Source organism: Symphalangus syndactylus, chromosome 12 (genome assembly GCF_028878055.3).
Source record: "Symphalangus syndactylus isolate Jambi chromosome 12, NHGRI_mSymSyn1-v2.1_pri, whole genome shotgun sequence".
NCBI classification, from domain to species: Eukaryota; Metazoa; Chordata; class Mammalia; order Primates; family Hylobatidae; genus Symphalangus; species Symphalangus syndactylus.
In genome coordinates, this window is record NC_072441.2 from 143311324 (window position 1) to 143336672 (window position 25349).

A 25349-nucleotide genomic window follows, 5' to 3' on the forward strand; every position below is an offset into this window, starting at 1 on the left:
GTTGGAGACTGTTCTAAAAAGTTTATTGGAAGCTCTTTGTAAAAGGGCATTAATCATAAGGTAATTTTCACTGGTACCTCCAAATGCATTGGAGGAAATTCAGCTTCCCTAGAGGACCTTCCAAACCTCTGCTTCTTGGTTAAAGCCTAGCTGCTGGCATTGAGGAGTGTATGTGTATTTCACTTGATCCCCATTTTCCATCTGGGGCCTCATCTCCACAGTCCTTATACATGGTCTGTACCTTTCTCCTGAGAAAATGCCTCCTGTCTCCTACAGAACTGGCCATGGCCTGTGGCTTTGTGGGGCCAGGTTGCTTTCACCTCTTCCTAGGCCCACCTCCCATGGAGTCTAGCACCTGGCACCTCCAATTCCAGGACCATGAGGGCTCTGCAGGAGAATTGGCTAGCTTCTTGTTGATATTTCCTTCAGCAGGCATTTCCATGTGATCTTCCCCTGTTCTGCTAAGGCATTTACCTTGCCTCCATCCCATTTCTGCCTTTGTATATGGGATGGGATTGCCAACTTCTCCGAGTTTTATTGAGGATAGAGTTCATACAGGTTTACTTGTTCTCCTTGTTATTTGCGGGTAAGTTTCAAGAGAAGAGGAAAAGAAACATCTTTACTCCACCATCTTAAAGCCACAAGTCTATGCTAAATAAACAAAGTTTATATTAAGTCTACGCTATCTTTTGATCCTCAAAATTCAAAGTTTATATTAAGTCTACGTTATCTTTTAATCCTCACAACTCCTAATATGGCCAATCATGGAATAGAGGTTCAGAGAAGTTAAGTTCTGTGCCCTAAGTCGTAGTTGGAAAGCAGCTAAGAAGCCAGGTCTGGCGAAAGGCAAACCCATAATTTTTCTTTTACTGTCTTCTATTTCCCAACATGCTGAGATCAAGGGAGGGTGGCAAATTATAGTCTAGCCTGGATCAATACCTAGAAGTACAATATAAGAAAGACCTTTGGGACAGACTGTTAACCAAGGCTATCAAGAAGAAACAAGAAATGCCCAGAGTAGGGTCCAGCACTGGGGAAGGGAGTTGAAGGACTTCCAGGGAATCCTAGACTTAGGCCATGAAGAAAGTAAGAAGGCATAAGTCTTGAGGGAACTTGGGAGATAAATTGGTTTCCAGGGACCCAGAAAGAAAGACCAGTGAGGCCGATGGGGTTACACTGTGAGAGCAAAATAAATGCTCCTGTGGGCACTGGACTTAGGCCCATCCTGAGACACTGGTGACTTCCAGACCCCCAGCCTCTCATTGCTATCTTGATTAGGACTCCTAATATTCCCCAGACTGTCTCTCGCTGACCTCAGCCAGGGTGGGGTTCAAATTCCAGGTGAATAACCGGGTTGGTAATAGAGCAGGTCAGAACTGAGAATGCTGGTCCAACCTGGATGTGCATAGAGTATCTTTACTCTATGGATGTGCCTAGTGCAAAGGGTATCCTTACATTAATTCCTGTTTACACATGCCACATGGGTTTCATTTCACAGACAAACTCTGATCAGTGACAGCTGCCTGGGGCACCACAGGGAGAATGACTCTGTGGCTTTGTCCAAGCTCAGGGGGATAGAATGACAGAGCTGATTAGCAATGTCTGCCAAGGGGGTTCAACGGAAGAGTTCAAGAATGTGTGCTGTCACAGATCCAGGCTGTCTCCTCTTCCAAGACTCATGTCCTCCATCAATGTGATCAAGTTGCTCTCAATGTCCTTATTCGAGTCATTGGTAAGAATTGAACAAGATAGGTCTAGGGATGCCGCCATTAGGTGCAGTTTTGACGTTGGCCTCTATCTTGGTACTGATGTACAATCATTGGATATAGTCTGCCACATTTAGCATTAATTTTGAAATTGTTTTCCAGGCTACATTTTCCAATCGTTTGTCCAAAAGAGACTTTTTATGGGAAACTTCCACTTGGGATAGGACAGAGTGCATTCCCTTTATGATGTCCCTTCCTGAGATGCATACACTGGGATGTTGAGACGTGAGTGGATCACACGGGAAAAGAGATAAGCCCTCTCACTTATGATCCCTGAGGTCCAATATTTAGATAGCATCCTGTGGTCTCCTTTCATGCCCTGAGTAAACGCTGAGTCTCGTGGGGAAAATGAGAGGTAAAGATTACGCAGAACACAACAAAAATAAACAGGCACGTTCCATTTCAAGCAGCTCATACTTTTATCATAAAATACAAACTTTCTAAAATTAAGTGTCTTACTTCTATTTTACCAACAACAACAAAAACAAAAATCACTCATGTTAGCTACATACAGATGCATAAGTGGTTGAGCAAGCAAGTATGAATATGAGGGCCGTGTGTGTGTGTGTGTGTGTGTGTGTGTGTAGCTTGTGCCATGTGTGAGGAGGGCTATTTGTGTGTCAGTGTTGGCCAATAGATGAATCTGGTCTTGCTGTTTTGTCTGTGACCTGGTCAGAATCTTGCCTTTCCAAACTTCATACCAAGCTTTTGCAGAATCCAAAAATCAGAGCCCCTAGCCCTGATCCAAGGGCTAAGGGGGGAGAAGGGAGAAGAGGAGATCTAAAAGTTTATGCCATTCCCACTGGAGGAAAAATAGGGGCTGTGCATCAAGGGCCCTCCGGATGTCGAGCCGAACCTGGAAGAGAGGGAGGGTGGATGCCATGATGAGATTCCTAATGTTATTGGAGAGAATTAGAAAAAAATATATATTAATTTTATGGTTGTCAGAAACAGTGAAGACCATGACAGGCTTGGAGGGTAAAGGCTTTGGTATAAGAAAGGCTTTGGCCCTGGGAAAGTAAAATATTAAAATAATACAATTAGAGGACAATCAAGCACTTCTCCTTATGCTTACTTGGATCAGGAAGTCCCTGGGAGCCTGTAAAGATTGTTTCAATGGAACCTACACTCTCTGCCTGCCTGAGACCCATAGAACAGGGACCCTCTCTGGACCTAAGCATCTTACCTGTATTCCTGTGACCACTCTACCTGCCTTAGAGGACCAGACGTGTCCCTCAGGAAAATCTACAACATCACAGAACTTAGAGGCAAGTCCAGCATAAGATCTTCGGGGCTGGACAATCCCAGAGTCCCTCCTCCCCTTCCCAGCACCAAGCTAAAGCAGGCCCTTCACTCCATCCCTGACTGAGAAGTAAGCACTGAGACATCACTGAGTGCCTAGGGCTTTGCTAGACCCTCAGGGAAGGAAGAGTTAAGACGTGAGCCTCACCGTCTAAGAGCAGAAATGCACACACCTCTCCTTTTCTCCCTGGCACACTCCTATCCATACTTCAAAATAGAGTTCAAAAGCCATCTCCTCTGTGAAGACTTCCCTGACCTCTCCAGATGGAATCATTTACTCACACTTCTGGAATCCTACTGTAATTTCTTCACCCATCTGCTCAGATACTTTGAATGAATGGGAACAGAACTCAATACAAATTACAGTAGAGCAAATGGCTAGATTTAATCTAATCCTGGGATTCTCAATCACTTTTCAGCTGGGCAGGTGCATATTATAGAAGAGATTCACGTTCATGGTACCCTCCTATGAATTGATGAAACAAAAAGCGGGGGCAGAGGAGGGAAGAAGCAATGGAAATAGACCACAGCATTCATTTGTAGTGCCTCAGCAGCTAACTGTGTCTGTTGCTTACTGAGTGTCCATGGGCAAGTTAGGCTGGGTTGTCTCACTACCTTCTCACTAAAATAAGTCCCAAGAGAGCAGAGACTTTACCTATTTCATATCCAGTGCCCAGGACCTGACACAGTGTGGGTGCCTCATAAGCAATCCATGCCAGTGGTAACCCAACCTCTGTTTCTCTCTTTCAGAAATCATATTGGAAGATCATTCAGAAATCGTAATGATGTTATTATAGGGATACCCTGCATTCCACTCTGACTTACAAAATAAAGGCTTAACCCATACTTCAGTATTTAACAATTATCAGTAATCAACAATGATCATGACACAGCTCATATCTGATTGCCACACATGCAGCTAGCTCCTCCAGGTTGAGAACTTCGGATCAGATCAATGGCCACAGGCATGATCTAGACAGTATGTACACTAGAGGGCCAGGAAGTGGACGAGAGTTAACAAGTAATGCTTCCTGGAGGAGGAGGAGCTTGAGTTGCCTGTTGAGTACAATGAACATATGTCCTGGTTTGCCTGGGCCGGCCTCTGTGTTGGTATTTCTGGTATAATTATTTTATAGTTTCATTTATTTGAAACAGAGTCTTACTCTGTCACCCAGGCTGGAGTGCACTGGCACGATCTTGACTCTGCAATCTCTGCCTCCCAGGTCCAAGTGATTCTTGTGCCTCATTTTCCCCAATAGTTGGGACTACATGTGTGCACCATCACACCTGGCTAATTTTTTGTATTTTTAGTAGAGATGGGGTTTCACTGTGTTGGCCAGGCTGGTCTCAAACTCCTGACCTCAGGTGATCCGCCTGCCTTGGCCTCCCAAAGTGCTGGGATTACAGGTGTGAGCCACCGCGCCTGGCCTGGTATAATTATTATCTGTACTCCTTTTATCTCTCAAATTTATTATTGCTTGGAAGATAAATTGTATGGTTATCCCACCCTGATGAATGTGTGCAAATTGACTTGGCAGAGGGGAGGGCTCTACTTCTCCTTCCCTGAGGACATGGAAGCCTCTCGCTCCTTCCTCTTCCCTTCACACAGTTTTGTCTCTTGATTCCACCTTTTCTGCTGACCCTCCTTGTCTTCCACACTGAACTCTCTGCTTAGGCCCATGCATCCTCCCCGGCCAGGTGCAGCCTCACCTTGATCTTGTTCCATCCAGCACCTCACATCACCACCCCAACACCAGCACTTTGTTCAGGAAACACTGTCTTCACTTGGCTTCCTGCACGCCACTTTCCCATTTTTTCCCCACCTTTCTAGATAGTCCTACTTATTAATAGAATCTTTGCTGGTTCCTCCACATCTCCGCAGCCTCTACATGCTGGAAGTCTCAAGGCTCAGCCCTTGGACCTCTTCTCTTCTCTATACTTGTGTATTTTGGGCCATCTCATCCCATCCCATCCCATGCCTTGAAATATCATGTATATGCGAATGGCTCCCAAATGCATTACCAGCCCCAACCTCTTCCCTGAGTTCCAGACTCCTATATGCACCCACCTATCCATAGCTCCACCCATCCGTCTAATGACATTCTCAATTTTCACATGTCTAAGACTGACTCTTGGTAAACAGATCCTTGCTCTAATCATCATGACCTTGGTCGTTTTTTGTTTTTGTTTTGTTTGTTTGTTCGTTTTTGTTTTGTTTTGTTTTTGAGATGGAGTCTTGCTCTGTCACCCAGGCTGGAGTACAATGGCATGATCTTGGCTCACTGCAACTTCCGCCTCCCTGGCTCAAGCGATTCTCCTGCCTCAGCCTCCCAAGTAGCTGGGATTACAGTCACCCACCACCATGCCCAGCTAATTTCTGTATTTTTAGTAGAGATGGGGTTTTAGCATCTTGGCCAGGCTGGTCTCGAACTCCTGACCTCAAGTGACCCACCCACCTCGGTCTCCCAAAGTGCTGGGATTACAGGCGTGAGCCACTGTGCCTGGCCCAATGACCTCAGTATTTTGGCATTGCCGTTGCTCCAGTTGCACAAGTCAAAAACCAAGGAATTTGCTTGACTTTTCCCTTTCCTTCATTACACATTCAACCAACATCACATCCCACCAATTCTACCAAGAAAATACCACATCACAGATCTTTTCACCTGCCCCCTTTCCCAGGGTCACTGCCTTCATCCATCCCACCAATGCCTCTTGCTCAACTGTAAAGCTCCTAGCCTACTCCCCTGCCTCAACTCTTACCCTCAGAGTCCATTCTTCAGACATTGGCCAATGTGATCTCTTTCCTATAGAAAATTAGAACATGTCCTCATCAGTTTAATGGTTCTCCACTGCTCCTGAAACAAGACTTCTAGCCATGCCTACCAGGCCCTGTCTAGTCTGGCCCTGGCTACCTCTGATTTTAATTCCACGCACTCCCTCCCTCACTGTTTGTGCTACAGCCACAGGTTCCCACCTCAGAGCCCTTGCACTTTCTATTCTTTCTGCCCAGAGGCTTATCCCTGACATGTATGTGTGGTTCATTCTCTCATTTCATTTAGATCTTGGCTCAAGAGGCTGCCCTTGATTCATCTCCCCACCCCAACCCATATCCTGAGGACTGGCCTTGCATGCTTGCTTGTTTATCTCCTTATTGTCCATTTCTCCTCCTAGAATGAAAGCTCCTTAAGAGAAGGAAAACCTTTGTCTCGTTCGCTTCATTATCCCTGGTGCCTACAACAGCGCCAGGCACATACAAGGTGCTGGATCAATATTTTTTGAATGAACAGATCATCCCCTCTGGGTACTCAGGCTTGCACCCCTTACGTTATTTTTCTGACCTTATGGTCCTGGTCTCCCCAGCCTCTCAGGACGCCAATCCACCCCTATCCTTCTCATCCTCCTCTTTGCCTCCCCTGGCTCTTCTCAGGCTGTTCCTTTCTCAGGCTGCCTTCCCACTCCTCCAACCTCTGCAGACCTATGGAGGCGAAGTCTCAACCTTCTGGTCTCACAGCTCCCAATCGGTGCTTCCCGAAACCTGACTGAGGAGACATTGAGACCACCGTCCCTCCCAGACACAGCCAGGGCTATCTCCTGCAGCAAGTCTGTCTTCCCAGAGCCCAGAGTCACAGCACAGACGTGGGAAGTTGGCCAGCCTGCAGGGAGCTTGTCTGGGTCTCTATTCTCACCTCCACGGGATGATAATCTCTCCCACAGGCCCCTAGAGCCACCTCCAGACCACACCCTATCCTGCTTCCTCTTTCTCTTACTTCCAGCCCATCAATTCACTCTGATGTGCATAAATCTTCCCTGGATCCCCAGGCCTAGCAGTCCAAAGCTTTTCATAATCCAGTCTCAAACTCCCTTTTCCAATCCTATATTCCACCTTTTTCAGAGACAAATCTACTGCTTCAGCCAGACGCCTTTATTCCCCAGGCCTCCAGCTTGCTGCATGCCTTCCCATCTGAGGGCCTTGCTCCTCCTGCCTGGAATGCCCTCCTCCCAGCGCTGCTGACTGGAACCTCCCTGGCTGCAGGGATTCTGCCTCTGTCCACGGGCCGCTTTGATGGTTTTCACTTTGCCAGGGCACTAACATTGTTGTGCCCACATTTCATCTGCTCTCAGTTCTCTGAAGGGAAGAAGCATGCCCTATTCATCTATAGGTCCCCTGCAGGCTAAATTCAAATTAACTACATGTGTTAACACAGCGTTTCCCAGGGTGTGTTAGGTAGAACACACCATGATATACTCTGCAAGAGAAAGGAAGAGAGAGGGAGGGAGAGAGGAAAAGGAGGGAGAGAGGAAAAGGAGGGAGGGAGGAAAAGGAGGGAGGGAGGAAAGAAGGAAGGAAGGAAGGAAAGAAGGAAGGAAGGAAGGAAATTTTTTTTTTAAAGGATGTGGACGCTGGGCGCGGTGGCTCATGGCTGTAATCCCAGCACTTTGGGAGGCCGAGGCAGGTGGATGACCTGAGGTCAGGAGTTTCAACATGCTGAAACCCTATCTCTACTAAAAATACAAAAATTAGCTGGGTGTGATGGTGGACACCTGTAATCCCAGCTATTCTGGAGGCTGAGGCAAGATAATCACTTGAACCTGGGAGGCGGAGAGTGCAGTGAGCCGAGATCGCGCCATTGCACTCTAGCCTGGGCAACAAGGACAAAACTCCATCTCAAAAAAATAATAATAATAAAATAAAAAAATAAAAGGGTGTGGATTTCATGTTTAAATAATACTATCGACCACCTTCTTGAACATTCTCCATGAACCCTAGGAAATTAAATGATCTGAGAATTCCAACAGTTAAGAAATCTGTTTATCTCTGTTTCCCACAGCTTTTCCCAAACAGATCTGACCACCGAAACCACTTTCTGCATTTATCCATTTTAACAAGCTATTTGGAGAAAATAGTGATTGAAAGGATGAGAGTTTGGGGACATGGGTTGGCACTGCAGGGAAGGTTCTGTGATGGGGAGGTGGAAGGATGGGAATCACTGTCAGGCTGGGAAGGTTGGCCTTAATCCTATAAAGTGAGTTTCTCAAACCCAGGCACCCATTCCCTAGGGTGTGCCCAGGAGACTGGGATTCCCAGGAATGACATGGCACCACCTGCCCCTTGGAGAATCCATATTAGTGGAAGGTTTGGTGGGTGGGAATGAATGGCTATGTATTATTATATTAAAACAAACACAAATTTGTGACTCAACAGCATGCACAATTTGAGTAGAATTTTCAGCCAGAATGTTGAGTTTGTGCTGGTTGTTTGCTGTTAAACCCTCAGACTGTCCCAGGAAATAGGAGCTCCTTGCCTCTGCAGTTTGGGGAACTTGGTGGAAAAGTGTGGGCAGCCCTGATAAGCAGTCGAAGGCTCTTCAGCGGGGCCCATCACAAAGTCAATGGGATGTTCGGGAGATTAGCCTGTCGAGGAGCTCAGGGTGCCAGCAGTGGGAGGTGACAGCTTTAAGGAGATTAGCTGGCCATGTCCTGTTGTAACCAAGCACATGAGTAAAGGCAGTTGCACCAACTGCCCCTGCCTATGGAGTAGGGTATCCATATGTTATGGACCGTGCAGTTGCATTTCTGCAACCAGACCTGAAATACACCTACAAAAGGGGCCCACCAGGCCCTAGACCCTCTTCATCTCTGCACCAGGTCCTTCCAGGGCCCACACAACCACCGGCCACAGGTACAGGGCCCACCCCACCCCACAGCCATGGAACACACATACCAAGAAAGCACTGGTAAGCCCACCCAACTTGCCCCCACTCCTACCAGCTTTCTGGATACCCTTAGGCTCCCAGTGTGGGCAGACTCACCCATATGTTTGGGGAAAGAGGTACTGCGGTCCATCTCCTGCCATTGGGGGAGGGTCTCGGGGGTTGGCAGACATCTTTGGAGGTATCCTCTGAGGGCAGGGATAATTGGGCTGGACAAAAGGGATGTAGCTCGGTAGTGGGGTGTAGGAAGAGCGGAAGATCTGCTGTCCCATCTGCTGTGGGTTGTATGGCGTCACCTGCAGGTCACAGAGAAGAGAGGGGTGAGGTCACCATTCCCCAGCCCAACTCTAACCCCAGCCACCGCCCCCCCGCCCCGAGTCTCACCCCCTGTGCCCCTCAGTCACTGTTGGGTACATAGAAGGCAACATGTTGGAATGGAGAAAACCTAGGGCTCAACTTATGTAGGAGCCTGGCAAGTTACCTAATTTATCTGAGCCTCAGTTTCCCCATCTGCAAAATGGGAGAACACCATCTACGTTGTTAGTGGGGACAGAGTCAGGTGATACAAGTAAAGAGACAGGCATATAGTAAATAGCAAATCAATACTATTTCCATTCCCTTCCCTGTTTCCCTAGCTTTTCCCTCCTTCAATAACCATCTAAAAAGCCCCTTGTTTATTTTTAAGGCTTTCATTATCCCCAAAAAGCTGTTGTGACTTACGCAGCTCTGGCTTCTATCTCTCTTGAGATCCTTTCAACAGATTCCAAGTCCGAGACAGCCCTACCCAGTGGAAAGTCCTGCGATGGCAGCAATGTCCTACATCTGCGCCATGTGACGCGGAAGCCACCGGCCACACACGACAATTGAGCATTTGAAATGTGGCTCATGGGCGTGAGGAACTGAGTTTTGAATTGTGCTTAATTTTAGCTAATTTAAATTTAAATAGCCACACATAGCTGGTGGCTGCCCTAGTGGACAGTGTGAGTCTAGGAGGAAGGGCAAAAAAGGGCAATGGGGTTGAGCACAAACTCTAGGGAAATACAGGAATTCAGTGGTGCTTCCGAGACTGCCCGTGATGAACTCCGACCAAGAACCGGGGCTCCCACCATCTTGCTGTGACAAGGCAGAGGCCTCATCCATCTTGTTGAACCACTATCTCCCCAGCCCTAAGACAGTGCCTGGGACACAGTCGCTGCTTAACAAACATATGTTAAATGAATGAATGCAAGAAAGGGAGAGAAAGGAAAGCAAAGAGGGGCAGAAGGAAGGAAGGAGGAAAGAAAAGACCACTAAGGCATCTGCTTGAATACCTAAATGATGGGGGGGCTCGTTACCTTATGAGCACTACATTCCACTACTGACAGCTCCAAATACCAGAAAACCTTTTCTCATATGGAGCTGACGTCTATCCTCTTGTGTACTGAGGGGAGTATCAGTCAGAACTTGAAGAAACTTCTGGATTTCCACTTTAATAGCAAGTCTGGGGTTCAAGTGCTCAGGAATCGGGCACTCTGACAGCCCTCTCTCACCCCATACGCCCTTATCTAAAAAAAAAAATCCACAAAGGGGGCCGGGTGCGGTGGCTCAGGCCTGTAAATGAGCACTTTGGGAGGACGAGGCGGGTGGATCACAAGGTCAGGAGTTTGAGAGCAGCCTGGCCAATATGGTGAAACCCCCATCTCTACCAAAAATACAACAATTAGTCAGGCGTGGTGGTGCATGCCTGTAGTCCCAGCTACTCGGGAGGCTGAGGCAGGAGAATTGCTTGAACCTAGGAGGCGGAGGTTGCAGTGAGCCAAGACTGTGCCACTGCACTCCAGCCTGGGCAACAGAGCGAGACTCTGTCTAAAAAAAAAAAAAAAAAATCCACAAAGGCTAGCACTCATTGACTGCTTAAAATGTGCCCGGCCCTTCACATGGATGCTGTCATTAAAACTCCAGAAAGCCCTGTGAGGTAGGGCCGTTATTATTTCCAGTTTGGAAACAGGAAATCTGAGGTTCAGCGAAGTGAAGCAACTTTCTCAGTGTTTCCAGCGTCTGAGTTGTGGTCAGAACGCCAGCAGGGTAAGCCCGGAGCCCATACCTTGTTTCTCACTAGCCTCTCTATGCTGTGTCCTCTTTGGAAACCTGAGTCCTCCCTTCCGGTCCTCCCCAGTGTTCTTCAGTGGAGATGTGGGGCCTGGTGATGCTGGGTGCAGGCACCAAATCCCAACGTGATGAGATAAGGGTCAGAACATGCCAAGAGCACCTCGCAGGTCAGATGGGAGTCATGACCCTGTGGGTCAGCATGGCAGAAAGTACCCCTGTCCTCATGGGGGAGGAAGTGCCTGGCCCTGGGAGGGGATCGAAGTGGAGGACGCAGGTCCTAGAGCTCACGCAGTGTTATAAAAAATGTGCCCCTGATTCCACGTATCTGATGAAACTATAAAGTAGAGCTTTGTAACCCGCTCTGGGTCCATCTCCAAATATAATCCTCACTGACAAAAGCAATGGAACAGTGTGCCCAGAATGCTGCATTTATATAAAAATGTTTATATAAATAGATATCGCCAGAAAAATATGTAAAAAACCATTAGTGGTTGCCTCCAAGTTTTAAAATTTTTTACCATGTTTTTATATTACTTTTTTCAAATACATACACATGCATGCGTGCATACACATACACATAATTGTCTAAAAATATTCTCTCTGGAGCCAGGCGGACGATATTCCTGTTCAAGGGGTGGGGGCAATGGGGCTGAGGTTCCCTGACCCAGCTCATCTCTCATCCAGTTTCATCTCAGGATGCAAGGGTTCCTGCTGCTGAGAAATCAGTGCTGGCCCAGGTAACAAAGCTGCCTACGCCTGCGGGCTCCTCCCTACCCTCCCGAACATTCTAACACATTTCAGGCCAGAGGTGCAGTTTGCACGGAGGGTGGGGCTCCCTGGGGAGACCAGAGAGACAGAGGCTGTGTGAGTTGGAGTGTGGGGGTGTCCACCTTTGTGTGGAGGAGCAGGGCCAGCCCGGGGCTATGGCAGGCTGGGTGTTGGTGCCCTCTCTGCCTGTGTGTGTGTGTGTGTGTGTGTGTTTGCATTTCTCTTTCTGCTGCTTTATTTTCAGGCAGTATTTTTGTGCATCTACGTACAAGATGTAGTAAAGCATGGTCATTGGAGCGCCAGCCTGCCAAAGGTCAAACCTCACTTATTGTCCCACAGATATTTATCCCGACCTACCCATGAAAGTAGTGTTGCCAGATTTAGCAAATAAAAATACAGGACACCCAGTTACATTCAAATTTCAGATAAACAATACATATTTTTAGCATAAGTATATCCTGTGCAATATTTGGGACGTACTTACACTACACATTTTTTCCTTGTTTATCTGAAATTCAAATTTAACTGGGTGCCCTGGATTTTAACTGGCAACCCTACATGGGAAGAATATGACTCCTCAGTCCCACTGCTGCAGGGCAAAGCCATGTGGTTTGCTTTGGTCAGTGGAAGGTGGGTGGAAGTTCCCAGGGACAGGTCTGAGCTGAGGATTTCAGAGGCTTCACGTGTTTCTGCTTGCCCTGTTGGACTCTTGCCATCCACCGTGGAAAGAGCAAGAGGTACTGAATCTTCAGCACAGGCCCAGGAGAGGCACGTGGAACCCACCTACACCTGATCCACAGCCCAGCTCAGCCATCCCATAGACCCAAGCAAGAAATTAATATTCATTGTTGAAAGCCCCTGAGATGTGGAGGTTATGTACTGCCACAGCAACACCTAATTTGTATGTTCACTTTATGACTTTGGGCAAGTTACTTACTTAATCTCTCTGTGCTTGGGTTTCCTCATCTATAACCTACCTCACAGGGTAATTCTGAAGACTAAATTAGTTAGTGCACACACAGTCCTTACACACAGGAAGGGCTCCATTAAGTGCCCAGTGTTGCCACATAGGGACATCGGTTTGTGTTTTCCACACGCATGCCAGTATGTGAGTCTGTACTCCAGAGCCAGTGGTGGGCCAGGTGCCTGGTCACCAGCTGGAAAAGGAGGAGGGAGCAGATGCACCCTCTGACTCAAAGGCCTTCATGGGGCCAGAACAGAGGAGGAGAGATGGTCTACTCACCTGTTGGGAGTAACATCCCAGCTGGGGCTGCAAAGCCTGCTGATAGGGCATCCTCGCTGCCTGCTGTGGATACAGGCCCTGGGGAGAAACAGAGGCTCGGTATGGCCAGGCAAGGGGTTTCCTGCCAAAGGCAGCAGCTACTCAGCTCAGTCCCCAGACAGGGCTGAGTTTGTCCCATCACATTGCTGACCAGATCCATGGGATGGCTGAGGCCCGCTGGAACCAGGCCAGGAGAAGCAGGACTCACACCACACAGGAAGCCCCTCTTAGGCAGCCTTCGCAGCCTTTCCGGTGAGTGTGGGAGACACGAGCTTCAGGAGCCTGACTACCTCCTGGGTCCCAGATCTGTCTCTTAGTGGCTGTGTGACCTTGGGCAAATCACTTCACATCTCTGAGCCTCTTTTTCCTTCTCTAAAAAATTACACGTGCTCAGGCCTGCAAAGTCTATGAAGGTAGCCACATTATCTTTGTTGCTGTCCACACAACTTTTCTAAATGCCTTCCCCTAATCCCATACCCGCCCCCTGAAGACACAAGGTGTCTACACACATCTCTACGTGTGTGTGTTGGTTTGCATCCATGTTTAAGTACACCTGCATGTGTGTTTGCATTTGTGTCTATGCAGCTGTGTATTTCTGTGTACAAATATACAACTGTGAACCCAGGCGTGTTAGTGTTGCTGTGTATCTATGTGCCCGTCCATGTACCTGTGTCTGTAGCTTGCGGAGAGGGGCAGAGTGAGGATGAATGTGTTAATACATCTAAAGAGCTTAGAATAGTGCCCAGCACATAGGAAGGACTCAAGTTCAGTGTGTTTGTCATCCCTCACTGCCTCCTCCCTTAAACAGATTTCTGGCAGTTCGGCCAGATGGGAAATTGACATTTTACTCACAATTCTGTTTTGGGGTGCTCATGTGTCCACACACAGACATAAGACACACACACACACACACACACACACACACACACCGCAGAACTGCTGCTGTGGCAGTGGTCAGTTCTAGTCTCAGACTCTGCCTCCACCTGCCAATCCAGAGTTTTCCCTTAAGATGAGGCTCAAAACCCAAAGCACCCCTCAGTCCAGGACATTTTCTTAGAAGATCTGCTGCCCGAGAGGCTGCCTTCATTCTCGGCTCAGCTTGTGCCAATGACCAAAGTGTTGATGATGGCTGACCCTACCCCCTTGACGGTTTCCTCATGGCCTGTGGACTTTCTGATGTGGAGTCTGCAAGTAGGTCTCCCTGCTCTCCTCCTGCTCCATCTTCCAGGTCCCCAAGAGTGTACCTCCTCTCAGAGCCCCTCCTTGCTCTCTGCTCCCATGCAGGGGACACTCCTGACATTCCCGTGCTCAGGCCCCTCCCACTTTTGTCCACTCCTTCACCTGAAACCACTCACCTGCTCCCCTTTACTCCAAGCCCTACAGCCCGGCGCAGCCTCTCTCTCCTGTTATGACCACTGCCTGGTCTCTGCAACCGCAGCCTCTGCCTGAACCTGGACAGAGCAATCAGACTGATGGGGTTGCCTTACCTGTTCTCAGCCCTCTGTGAGCTCCAAGGCCACTAGGCAGGTTGCTAAGTGTCCCTCCTCTGTTTTGCCCCCTCCTCTGAACCCCGTTAGCACTCATCTCTGCTTTCTACAGGCAGTTGTGCACCTGCCTGTTTCTGTTTATATGTGTGTGCATCAAACATGCATATATATCGTTTGTGTGCAATTGTGCGTGTGCACGGCATCATACACAAGACCTCTGCTGGGAGCATTCCATGTCACCATTTTTGAAACTCATCGTGCCCTCTCAGAGGGTGGCCAGAGCTATGCCTCCGGACTGCAGAGCCTAAGTTGCAGCAGCCGAACTTCCCTATGGGACTCTTTCATCTTCCCTCTGCCTCTTTTTCATCATCTTCTCCCTCAGGTACAGCACTGAGCAGTCTCCAGAATGCCCAGCATGGGCCACGCCATCCACCCCTCACAGGATCCCATCCAGTAGGGACAGCAGAGGGCTTAAGCTGGTGGCCCTGGTCCTCCTGGGAGCACCAGGGAGGAAGGTGCCCCTTGCTTTCTACAGCCAACTTCCCCAGCCTCCACCATCCCACACCTGCTTGTGCCAGGCTGCCCTAGGCTCTATGGATGGCAAACAGCTGCCCACTGCTGTTCAGTCCCAGGGCAGATTCTCAGGAGATGGTGCCACACTCATGAGTTAGAAAACACTGCATGACTTCAACAACCTTTCTAGTTGTTAGAATTGCAGGTTTGTAAAATCACAGGCAAGGGTAAATAAACACTCACTGTTCTTTGCTTAAGCCATGACCCCTTCCCATGCACCCTCTCTCCTTAATTGGGAGCAGAGTTCGTTTATGCCAAGTAGCCCAGGAGCCTCTGAAGCTCCTCGGTGTTGGGGACTTCGTCTTCCACATCTCTGAGTCCTCCCACCACAGAGCTCTGGGTAAATTGGATTTGGGACCTTATCTTTATTCCCAATGCTAAGCAAGGAAGAGACCAGGCTAGACTGTTCCCCATTTCTCCTCTCTGTCCCCTCAAGGTCTGTGGAGCTCTCTGACCCCATTTCCTTGGAAGATTGAGGCTGAATAATAATAAAAACCAACATCTGTGTCACAGCTTAAATTTTACAGTATTTACCCTTCCACGGACTCAATTAATCCTTACAACCATATCAGTAGCTGCTGCTGCTGCTGCTGCTGTAATCATTATGAACCCATTTCACAAATGAGGAACCGCAGCTCTGAGAAGCTAGCCAGCCTAAGGCCTAACTTGGAAGCAGCAGAACCTTTAAAGTCAAGTCTGCTGATTTCAAAACCTGCCTGCTCTTATCTCAGGCCCCTTGATCAGCTATCTCGAAGCTGGACAGCATTGTGAGATCACAGAGGCTGGGAGAAGGTAAATTCTCCTTCCTTACCACCTGGGAGGACCAATGCCTTCCACAGCCAACTTCAGCTGGGCCCATTCAGTGCTTAATTCAGCAGGCCTTACCAGCCAGAGTCCTTCTGCTGCTTCTGCTCAGAAGCCCAGGAACCTCATAGTCAGTCCTACGATGCTCAAGACAGAGGACCTTCATGCTCAGAAAATGGTATGTCCAAATCTCACCCACTCCAAAAAGTCAGAAGAAATTAACATAGCAAGAGATGCTATCCCCACTTAATAAAACAAACCATTGCAAATTAGTTTTACATGGTGAACCCTGTGAGGGCATTTTAGAGTGAATTGGCTTGTACTAAATGAATTATGCAGTTGTTTCCCCTTTAGAGGTGGAGATGCATAGAGCTGGTCTCTGGTTTGTTCCTGAACTTGCATTAGACTCCAAGATTTTCTTGGTCGTCATTGTTTTTTTTTTTAGAGACAGGGTTTCGCTATATTGTTCAGGCTAGCCTTGAACTCCTGAGCTCAAGCAATTCTCCCATCTCAGCCTCTGGTGTAGGCTGGGATTCCAGGCACACGCCGCCACACCCGACTTTAGTCATCTTTGAATCCCTCCACTTAGAACAATGCTCAGCCTCTAGTAGGTGTAGGGAGAAAAGGTTTTCAAAATTACTTAAATTAATGAGTAAATAAATACATAGAGATGAGTAAATCGTGAGTAGGTGAGTAAATGAATAGTGAATAAGCACACGGAAATGAAAGGGTGGAATCATATTGGTAAAGGAGTCAGCGAATCAATGAACAGGACATTTCAAGACCTGTGTAAGGACAATAGACTACTAATATGAACAAGTCCACGACAATAGACTACTAATATGAAACTGGTCCACTTCAGCTTCCTTCTTAGGTCACCTTTCATCACAACCTCTCACCTCCACAGTGGGGCGTGAGCTTTCCCTCCCTGGGGAGGGGACGGGTACTTGTTCTCTTTAGCAAACATACACACAAACAAAAAGCTTGAAAACAAAACAGAGAGAGACTTTGCTAAGTTCCTTTAAGATTCAGAAGCTAAGCCTGGTGGACCAGCTTGAAGAGTCTTTATATGGAGAAGAGCCAATCCCCTTTCCCCATAGGACATAATGTTCGTGCTGTGTTGAAAGGGAAAGAATGACATAGGGTTCCTAGGAGTGGAGATGGGGGAAGGGACGTAGCAACAGGACAAATCGAGTTGGAAGTATTTCCTTCTCTGCTTTCTCACTTCAGGCTGTGTGATGCCAGGCTGGGGCAGCAAATTGCCAAGGTCCTGGATGCACACATTTGATTCCTGCCCTTCCCCATACAATGACATACAATTCTGGAGAGAAGCCGGTGAGAGGAACAGAAGACAGAAATCTTAGGCATGGAGAATCTTTCCTGAAAAAATTGAGTTCTACCTAAAGGGACTATTTAAGTTATTGGATTGGGCTAAGGCTTAAACCAGAGTGGACATTTATTTAATTTTTCCCTCCTTCTACCCAGTGGGTGGCAGCTCTTAAGGGATATTAAGTTAAATCGACAAAATAAAGAAACTACATTTTCCCTGCATAAGTAAGTTCTGTGAGTGGAATTTCCAGCCCTGCTACAGGTGCTTCACTGTCCCTTTGTGTCTGGCCACTGATTTTCTCCTTTAGCTATGAGCCCAAGAACAAGAATGTGTGCCAAGCCACCTTGGTTGGTACAAAGCTAAGACTGCTTGGTGTAGTTTAAGTAAGGTGGCCATATACACTCATCCCATGTTATCCTCAGAGGATTGGTTCCAAGGCCACCCTCCCTCCCCTGCCCTGTGGATACCAAAATCTGAGGATGCTCAAGTCCCTGATATAAAATGACATACAAAGATGCTCAAGTCTCTGATATAAAATGGCATTTGAGGGCCGGGTGCGGTGGCTCACCCCTGTACTCCCAGCTCTTTGGGAGGTGGAAGCGGGTGGATCACATGAGGCAGGGAGTTCGAGACCAGCCTGGCCAACATGGTGAAACCCAGTCTCTACTAAAAATACAAAAATTAGCCAGGTGTGGTGGCACACATACCAGTAATCCCAGCTACTTGGGAGGCTGAGGTAGGAGAATCGCTTGAACCTGAGGGGCAGAGGTTGCAGTGAGCCAAGGTCGTGCCACTGCACTCCAGCCTGGGCGATAGAGTGAGACTCTGTCTCAAATAAAATAAAATGGCATATGAGGATGCTCTAGTCCCTGATATACAATGACATATAAAGATGTTCAAGTCCTTGATATAAAATGGCATATGAGATGCTCTAGTCCCTAATATAAAATGGCATAGTATTTGCATGTAGCTTATGCACATGCTCCTGTATCCTTTAATCTCTAGATGACTAACAATGCCTAATAATGTACTACGTAAATAGTTATTATACTGTATTATCTTTTACTCGCATTATTTTTTGTTGTTGTATTGTTTGTTGTTGTTGTTGTTGTGGTTTTCTTCTTCAAGTATTTTCCACCCAAGATTGGTTGAATCTGTGGATTTGGAACCCATGGATACAGAGGGCTGACTGTAATTTGTTGTCCAAACCAGGACACTTGAGAGTGAAAAGGGATGCCATTCATATTATTCTGGAACAGAAGACCTAAATTGGGACTGTCCCAAATAATCTAGGATATATGTCATCCAACTTCAAAGGAAGTCACAGGAGAGAGGTGGGAAACAAGGACTGTGACATCGTCTTCTCCTGGGAGCCCAAGCACTTAACCAGCCACGGCTAACAAGGAGACTCTGCGGTTAAAGAGCACAGTGTGGACTGGAATTCAGACAATGGAAAGTTAGGACTAAATATACATATGTGTGTGTGTGTGGAGCTGTGCGCACACATGCACGTGAACCAAGGGGTACATCTGATGTGACCACAATGAAAAAAATAACCAACAAGCTGACAAGTTGACAGTGCCCTTCCATAGCCCCAGCGAAGCCTCTTGCATGTAGGGAAGGGATTCAGAAGAGTCTGAAGACTCTTTGTGAAATACACCCCCTGCCAGCCACTCCTTCTCTGTGGCCAAAACCCCCGTAGATGTCCACAGGAGAGCCAGGCCAGCTCACTGACCTGATACTGCAAGAAGGTAGAGTGATTCGTGAACACTGGTGGAGGTGGATAGTTCAGGTTGAGCCAGAGTGGCTGGTTCAGGGTTGCTGAGGTCATGCCTGGAGCAAAGTGTGGAGTGAAAACATTGCCTGTGTACTTCGGGTTGTTCTTGTCAGCAACTGTCACAGGTGCGTTAACTGCAAGTCACAGGAGAGGTAAAGCGGGTCAGTGATGGAGGCAGGGAGAGGCCAGGACACCTTCAGCATCGCAACTTCCCTAGGGATTCACAGTCTCACAGGTCAGGTCCTTTAAGCTCCAAGAGGGTTCTTCAAAGTTCTAGTACATTTCCAACTATAGGTAAACATCATTAGTTCACACCTTGCCAATTTGGAAGGGATGAAAATCCCAGAAGGTCTGGCTTGGAGCTTTTCTTTCCATCATTCACTAGTAAAGAAGGCAGTTTAGCAAGGGAATACAATAAGCCAGATTGCTAGGGCTATATTTCATCTACTTACAAAATGAAATTCTTTCAACTGCTTTGGAAAAATCCAACTTTATGTGAACCATTGCTATGCCATTGGAATTCATCCTTATCAAATGATTAAAGCAGCCCCTCCTTAAGGACATATATTTGGCAACACTAAGAAACTTTCACAGGTTGTTGTATCTATACGGGAATTTTAAAAAATATATTTTAAAACATTAAGTAATTCGGCATGCAGTGACTCAAAATTGGTCTAAACAAATGAAGTTAGGTTGAGTTGTTTCAAGATAAGAATCCTGGATTCTTCCTTTCTACAAGATGTTGTGGGGGCTTATAAAATCAGAAATGGGTCCTCAGTTTCCTGCTTATTGGCATCCTTTTGGGAAAAGAGGTTTGACTAGAACACTTGTAGGAAGAGAAAGCAGGAACATAATCTCAATACAGAAATAATCTAAAGCAAGGATTTTTTTGTGTTGGCTTGGGCAATTTGAGAGGATATAATACATGCTGGGTCAGGGCTATATTCAGAAGTGAACATCAATAATGCTGACATGACCCTTGAAAGCCAACTACATTTCTCTAGCAACTGTATTCCCAACAAGGGATATGGGGAGAAAGTCATTGCCCCCATTTTATGGATTTAAAAACTGACACCTCTAGACAGGCGGTAAATTGCCTATAGATAAAGACAGCCACTTGGTGACAGAGCCACCCTGAAGCCTGTGAGGGTCGCTGCAACCCCCTCCCCTCCAATCCCTCCCTGGGTAGGTCAGCTCACATTTCGGCTCCGGCCCATCCACTTCCACTTTGTTTCGAAGTCTCGGCTGCCCGCTTGGGTTCTTGGTGGCCCCAAGGAACTCATAGAGCAAGTTCTTCTCGGCTGGACATGTAGGTTTCTTGGGCAGCAGGGTCAGTGATGCGGTGCCCACTGGGTCACAGCAACCCTCCTCACCACAGGCATCCTTCTGGCTCTGGGGCCACTGGCTGAGAAAGAAGCTCTCTTGACCCTTTGTTGGCTCCTTGGTGCCAGGGCTCCATTCTGTAGCAGGAAAGAAACTGAGTCAATGCCTCTGGAAGGCCAAGTGCTGGATGCTGGAAGCACCTTTCTGTGGACTAAATGATGAATCCTCTGTAGCACACACCTGAGGCTTGGACCACTTTGAGGGACTCTCTTTCAGCCAAATACAATCCCAATCTCTCCCTGAAACCCCCCCTGGCCCCTGCCCCCCGATCTCATGCATCCATCAATCCATCCATCTGTTCATTCATCCACCCATCTGTCTATCATCTTTGCCTTTCTTCCTTCTATCCGTCTACTTATCCATCCATCCATCTGTCCATCTATTTGTCTGGCTAACCATCTTTATCTTCTGACTTTCCTTCCATCCATCCACCCCTTCATCCTTCCTTCTATCATTCCTTTATTCGAATTACCTTTCTTTTCTTTCCTCTCCTTCCTTACTTTTCCTCATTCCTTCCACCCTTCCTTCTCTCCAACCATCCATAGTGCCAGGCTGAGAATACAAGGATGTTGTGGACATAGTTCCTGCCTTCAGTGAGTACATGGCTTAGTGAAGGAGTCACACATTCTTACAGAGCATGTGGTCTGAGCCACACACTTTGGTCTCTCATCCTGGATTCTACTTTCGTTTTATTACTCACAGGTGATTCAGCTCACTTGTCAGTGCCAGGCCTTGACCTGAGTGCTGGGGACACAGTTGTGAGTCAGAGCCAGACTGTGCCCTGCAGGGGCTCATAACAGGAAAAAAAGAGAGACATGCCCAGAAATAGCCCCAGGACAAGGCAGATGAACACCATGAAGTGGCAGAGGGAAGAAATGGAGAACAGGGTGGCTGAGACTGCTTCTGTCTGAGAAGGTTCCTTCCAGAAGGAAGTAGGGTTGCAGCAAGGCCTTACATCCAGGGGTATTGGGGAGGAAGGCATGGCAGGCATGGATAACTGTGGGCAAAGGCCTGGAAGCATCAAGGAGACATTGTGAGTCACTGGATATGGCTAGAGTGTGGAGCAGGGACAAGGTTGGTGGCAGACCCAGGTCTCTCACTAAAGAGACTGAGCATTTATTCTCCCAATGCAGACATACTTTGGGGACCATCACAGGATCCCCCACAGCAGTGGTGGGAAACCTGGCCACCCACCAGATGGCTGTGCACTGCGCTGCCCAATAGCAGGCACCGGGATCTGTCTGGTTGCAGCCAGAAAGGACCTGTGCCTCAGTGTTACCTGTTGACGATAATAGACCTGATCCCACCAGCTTTTGGCCTCCTAGCCCAGCAGTTTGGGGGCTGAGCTTGGGGGCTAAGGCTGTCTTCCTAGCACCATTCCAGCAAAGGAAAGAGCTGCTGTAGCCTGAGCCAATTTAGAAGGAAACAACATTTTTAGCAAAACATCCCTAGAGTCTTTTCCAGGAGTTCCTCCGGTTGCCGAATTCAGCCCCTAGCCAGTGAGCTGAAATAACAGTGCCCACTAATAATAGCCCTTTCCCCAGAGACACACACACCTGCAGCTTCCCACTCATATTTACAGGCGCCTTAAACATCTACGAAGCTCCCTCTTCCCAGGTCTGGGCACACAGACATATACACATTCCTATCTGCTGTTCCTTTGACTTAGTGACACGTACACAAGTACACACATGACAGACATATGCACAGATGTGTACACAGACATGCTTAGATGCACCACTCATGCATTTTCTCTAACAAATACACTAAAACCTTCAAAACTCCTTTTGGCACACTTTTGCCCACACATTCGTACACACAGACATGCACCAATGGTGGGTGGGTGGGTGGGGCCAGAACTGCCTCCAATCCAGCAGCCCCATCCAACAGGGAAGTATCTATGGGTCCCTCCTGGAGAAGAGGTAGGAGGAAGGTCTCCTCTCTGGGAAGAGCTCAACCGTCTCTCTCCTATAGCTCCTCATCGTAAAGCCCTCTGGCTCCTAGAAGCCTGTCCAGGACCCAGGGTTCAGCTTGCTATCCACAGCTCTGATTCCTTGGCCTTCCTGCAATGCTCCAGGACACAGAATGTTCAGGATGACTTTGCTCTTATTTTCTCAGGCAGATTAATTTGGACCCTCCCAATATGGGTGTCTCTCAGTTACCCACCCACGCTCATAGCCCAGAGGGAATTGTTCTTTTGGCTAACATGAGTATGATCACTCTCTTAGTGACTGCTGACCCTAGGCAATGGCCATGGCCGTCAGCCTACCTTCTTGGAACCATATAGTCTGACTGGTTAGATCAGAACAACACACAGAATCCTGGGCATAAAGTAGGAGAAGCTTGGGAGGTGGCTGGCTTTCCTGGGAAGAATGTGAGCTCCTCAATAAAGTAAGTCCCAGGAAACAGATCCCAGAGTCAACAGTCTGCACTATGCCTGGATAATTTACGCATCTACCCGCTACCCCCCCTAGAGAGGGAGGACCAGACCTCATGTCCAGAAAAGCTTCCTCCATGAGATAGATGCCAAATGACCCCAGCTACCAATCAAATTTCTCTTCTATACATCTTGGCATCCCCATGCTGTAGTTTCGCCCTGAACCCAGCTAAGGTAAACACTTCCTTCAATGTACTCTGGACACCCGTTTGATTCCAAAGTTAAGCCAATTACTACATGGCGCCTATTTCTCTTCTCAAAGTATGTTGAGATCAGGCCCTCTGGGTTTGCTTACAAAAGCTGTGCCCTGCACAGGGGCACCCAGCAAAATAAGCCTGTAGGGGTTGGAAACAGCCCGTCCCTCGGGGCTGTACCCACCAGAGAGGCTGCTTTGTCTTGCTTTGCACGAAGATGCTTTATGTACATGCTGCAGCCCTGACTGGCGTCCTGGGAAGGACCTTCTCCTTGCAGACCCGCTCTACCCCAGTTCCAGCCCCACTCACCCATCAAATGGTGCCTCTCCACAGCAGGGTCAGCTTCGGGCCTGGAACAGATCTTGGAAAACACTGGAAGCTGCCTCTTCTGAGCAGGGAGCTCAGGGAGCTTGTCAGGGGGTGCAGGAGGAGGTGGGGGAGGCAGCAGCAGAAATGGGCTCAGCCCTGTGGGCTCCTTGGCTCCAGGGCCACTGAACAGGTTGTCCTGTAGGAAGTCCTTGGTGACCCTTGTCTTGTCCAGCACCCTCTTGTTGTCAGGGGCCTTGGATGTCTCAGTGGACTTCAGCGGGAACTGGGACAGAAGCTTGCTGACCTCCAAGTCGGAGTCACCTAGGATGCGGCCCCTGTCCTCTGTCCCCTTGCTGCGCTTGACCTTTGCGGCACACAGAATGTCTGCGACAGTAGACGTGGCAGAATCACAGTCCTGCCTGCTGCTGATAACGGGCATGGCCACCTTCTGCTTCAGAAGCTTGTCTCCGACAATGATGGCGGCTCTGGGGCGCTCATGACTACCTGCCGCTAGAGGAGGGGCAAGAATGCAGGAAGCCAGCTCTCTGGTCCCCTCGGGAGAGCTGCCGGGTGCCTCCAGCTCCCCAGAACTCTCTTCGACCAGGATCGAGTGCTCTTTGGTGAGGCTTAGGAACTCCTGTTCCACCAAGAAGGAGATCTCATCTTTGCCACTGCTGAGCTCCAGAGCTCTGGAAATGGGTCAGAGAGATAGACGGTGTTAGTGCCAGCTCACCAAGGCGTGGCTTTGCAGAAGGACACAGGCCCCAGAAAAGGGAGATGGATGCATAACATGACAAAAACACACTTCCAGGTAAGATAACCCAGCAGACACAGTGGACCCCCAGAGGGTCCTATACCACAGCCGTAGGACGCAGCACTGAGAGCATGGTTTTGAAAAATGGGGAAACCTGGATCCTCTCCCAACAACCTTGCTGAGTGAGCTGGGGCAAGTCACAGCCTCACTGAGCCTTAATTCTAGTCCGTTCCTCCTTGTTCTTCATGCTCAGAACCTGAAGCAATGAAAGACCAGATAAGGGGTTCACTGGGGAATTTTGCCCAGCAGCAAAGTGGTCAGAAGCGAGCCAACAGCTCTAAGTGCGGAGTCTAGGGTGCTGGGGCTGAGCCCTGGGAAGCCTCCAGGGGCGTAGCGCAGCCCCTATCACCTCACTGCAGAATGGTGGAGTGGACAGCCTAAGCTTACACCCTGGCCCAGTCAATTCCCATCGGTGTGACCCTGGGCAGGTTGTTCAGCATCTTGGTATTCTGTCTCCCCCTCTCATTACTTGGGGTATCATAGAGGTGCAAAGCACTTTGAATGGTGTCTGGCATAGAGTAAGGGTGATTCAAAGGTCAGCCCTCATGTTTACACCACTGTCAGCCTTGGTCGGTCCCCGCCCCTGGATCTCATACAGCGGCCTCTTGGATACTCGTGTTCACTCTGGCATGGCCTCTGACCCGATCACAGCCTCTGGACTGGGCCTCACTTCACGCGCAGCACCAGCAGCTGGGAGATCCCTGCACTGATTCACCGGGATCTTCCCGAACCTAAATATTGGCCTCAACCTGCACCTTGGACCCTGGGTCTTCCGCTGCACCCTTGCTGGTCTGCACCTGTCTGATAGCACCTGATGGTCTCCCAGCTTCTAGGCTCCTCGATGCCACTTCTCTCCAGGTGTAGAGAGGATTGCAATCCTACTTGCCTGACCGGTGGCCCCGCCCACCTCACCAGCATTCTTGGCAAGCAGGCACCCAGGAGGACAAGAGCCACCAGCCTAGAACCATCTGCTGTCCCTACTCAAGGGGCTTCTATGAGAGGTGGATGAGGTGGCCCACACCAAGCATTCTGGAAACTGCTCAGCCTTCTATCCTGGGAGCGCTGAAGGAGAAGACAATGAAGAAGACCCAAGGGAAAAAATCAAGGAGCCCCATAGGGGAGCTCAGCTGCTGTGGCTTAGGCTTTGCAGTCTGGAGGCCCAGCACACATTCCAGCTCTGGCCAGCCTCTCAGAGGGCATGATGAGTCTCCAAAACGGTGACCGTGGAATGCTTCCAGCAGGGTCCATGCCTTCCTGGTAATGCTCATTGTGTACAAACGCACACGCACACACACACACACACACACGAACAGAAACAGGCGGG

At 48.5% G+C, this 25349-nt stretch overlaps 1 protein-coding gene across 3 annotated transcripts in view; it reads right to left on the reverse strand.

Annotated features, from left to right (window-relative positions):
• Nucleotides 1-2166: 2166 nt before the first annotated feature.
• Nucleotides 2167-25349, reverse strand: part of C12H1orf94 (chromosome 12 C1orf94 homolog) — a 42919-nt gene continuing 19736 nt past the window's right edge. For 2 of the 3 annotated variants that reach the window (XM_055254912.1, XM_055254913.1), the window contains 6 exons: nucleotides 23212-23900; nucleotides 20088-20348; nucleotides 18847-19022; nucleotides 12879-12956; nucleotides 8879-9075; nucleotides 2167-2622 (listed from right to left, as the gene is read on the reverse strand). In XM_055254912.1, coding sequence (XP_055110887.1) covers nucleotides 2547-2622; nucleotides 8879-9075; nucleotides 12879-12956; nucleotides 18847-19022; nucleotides 20088-20348; nucleotides 23212-23900 — 1477 coding nt within the window. In that variant the 3' untranslated portion in view covers nucleotides 2167-2546. The remainder of the gene's footprint in view (nucleotides 2623-8878; nucleotides 9076-12878; nucleotides 12957-18846; nucleotides 19023-20087; nucleotides 20349-23211; nucleotides 23901-25349) is intronic. The other variant, XM_055254914.2, reaches the window with a different exon arrangement.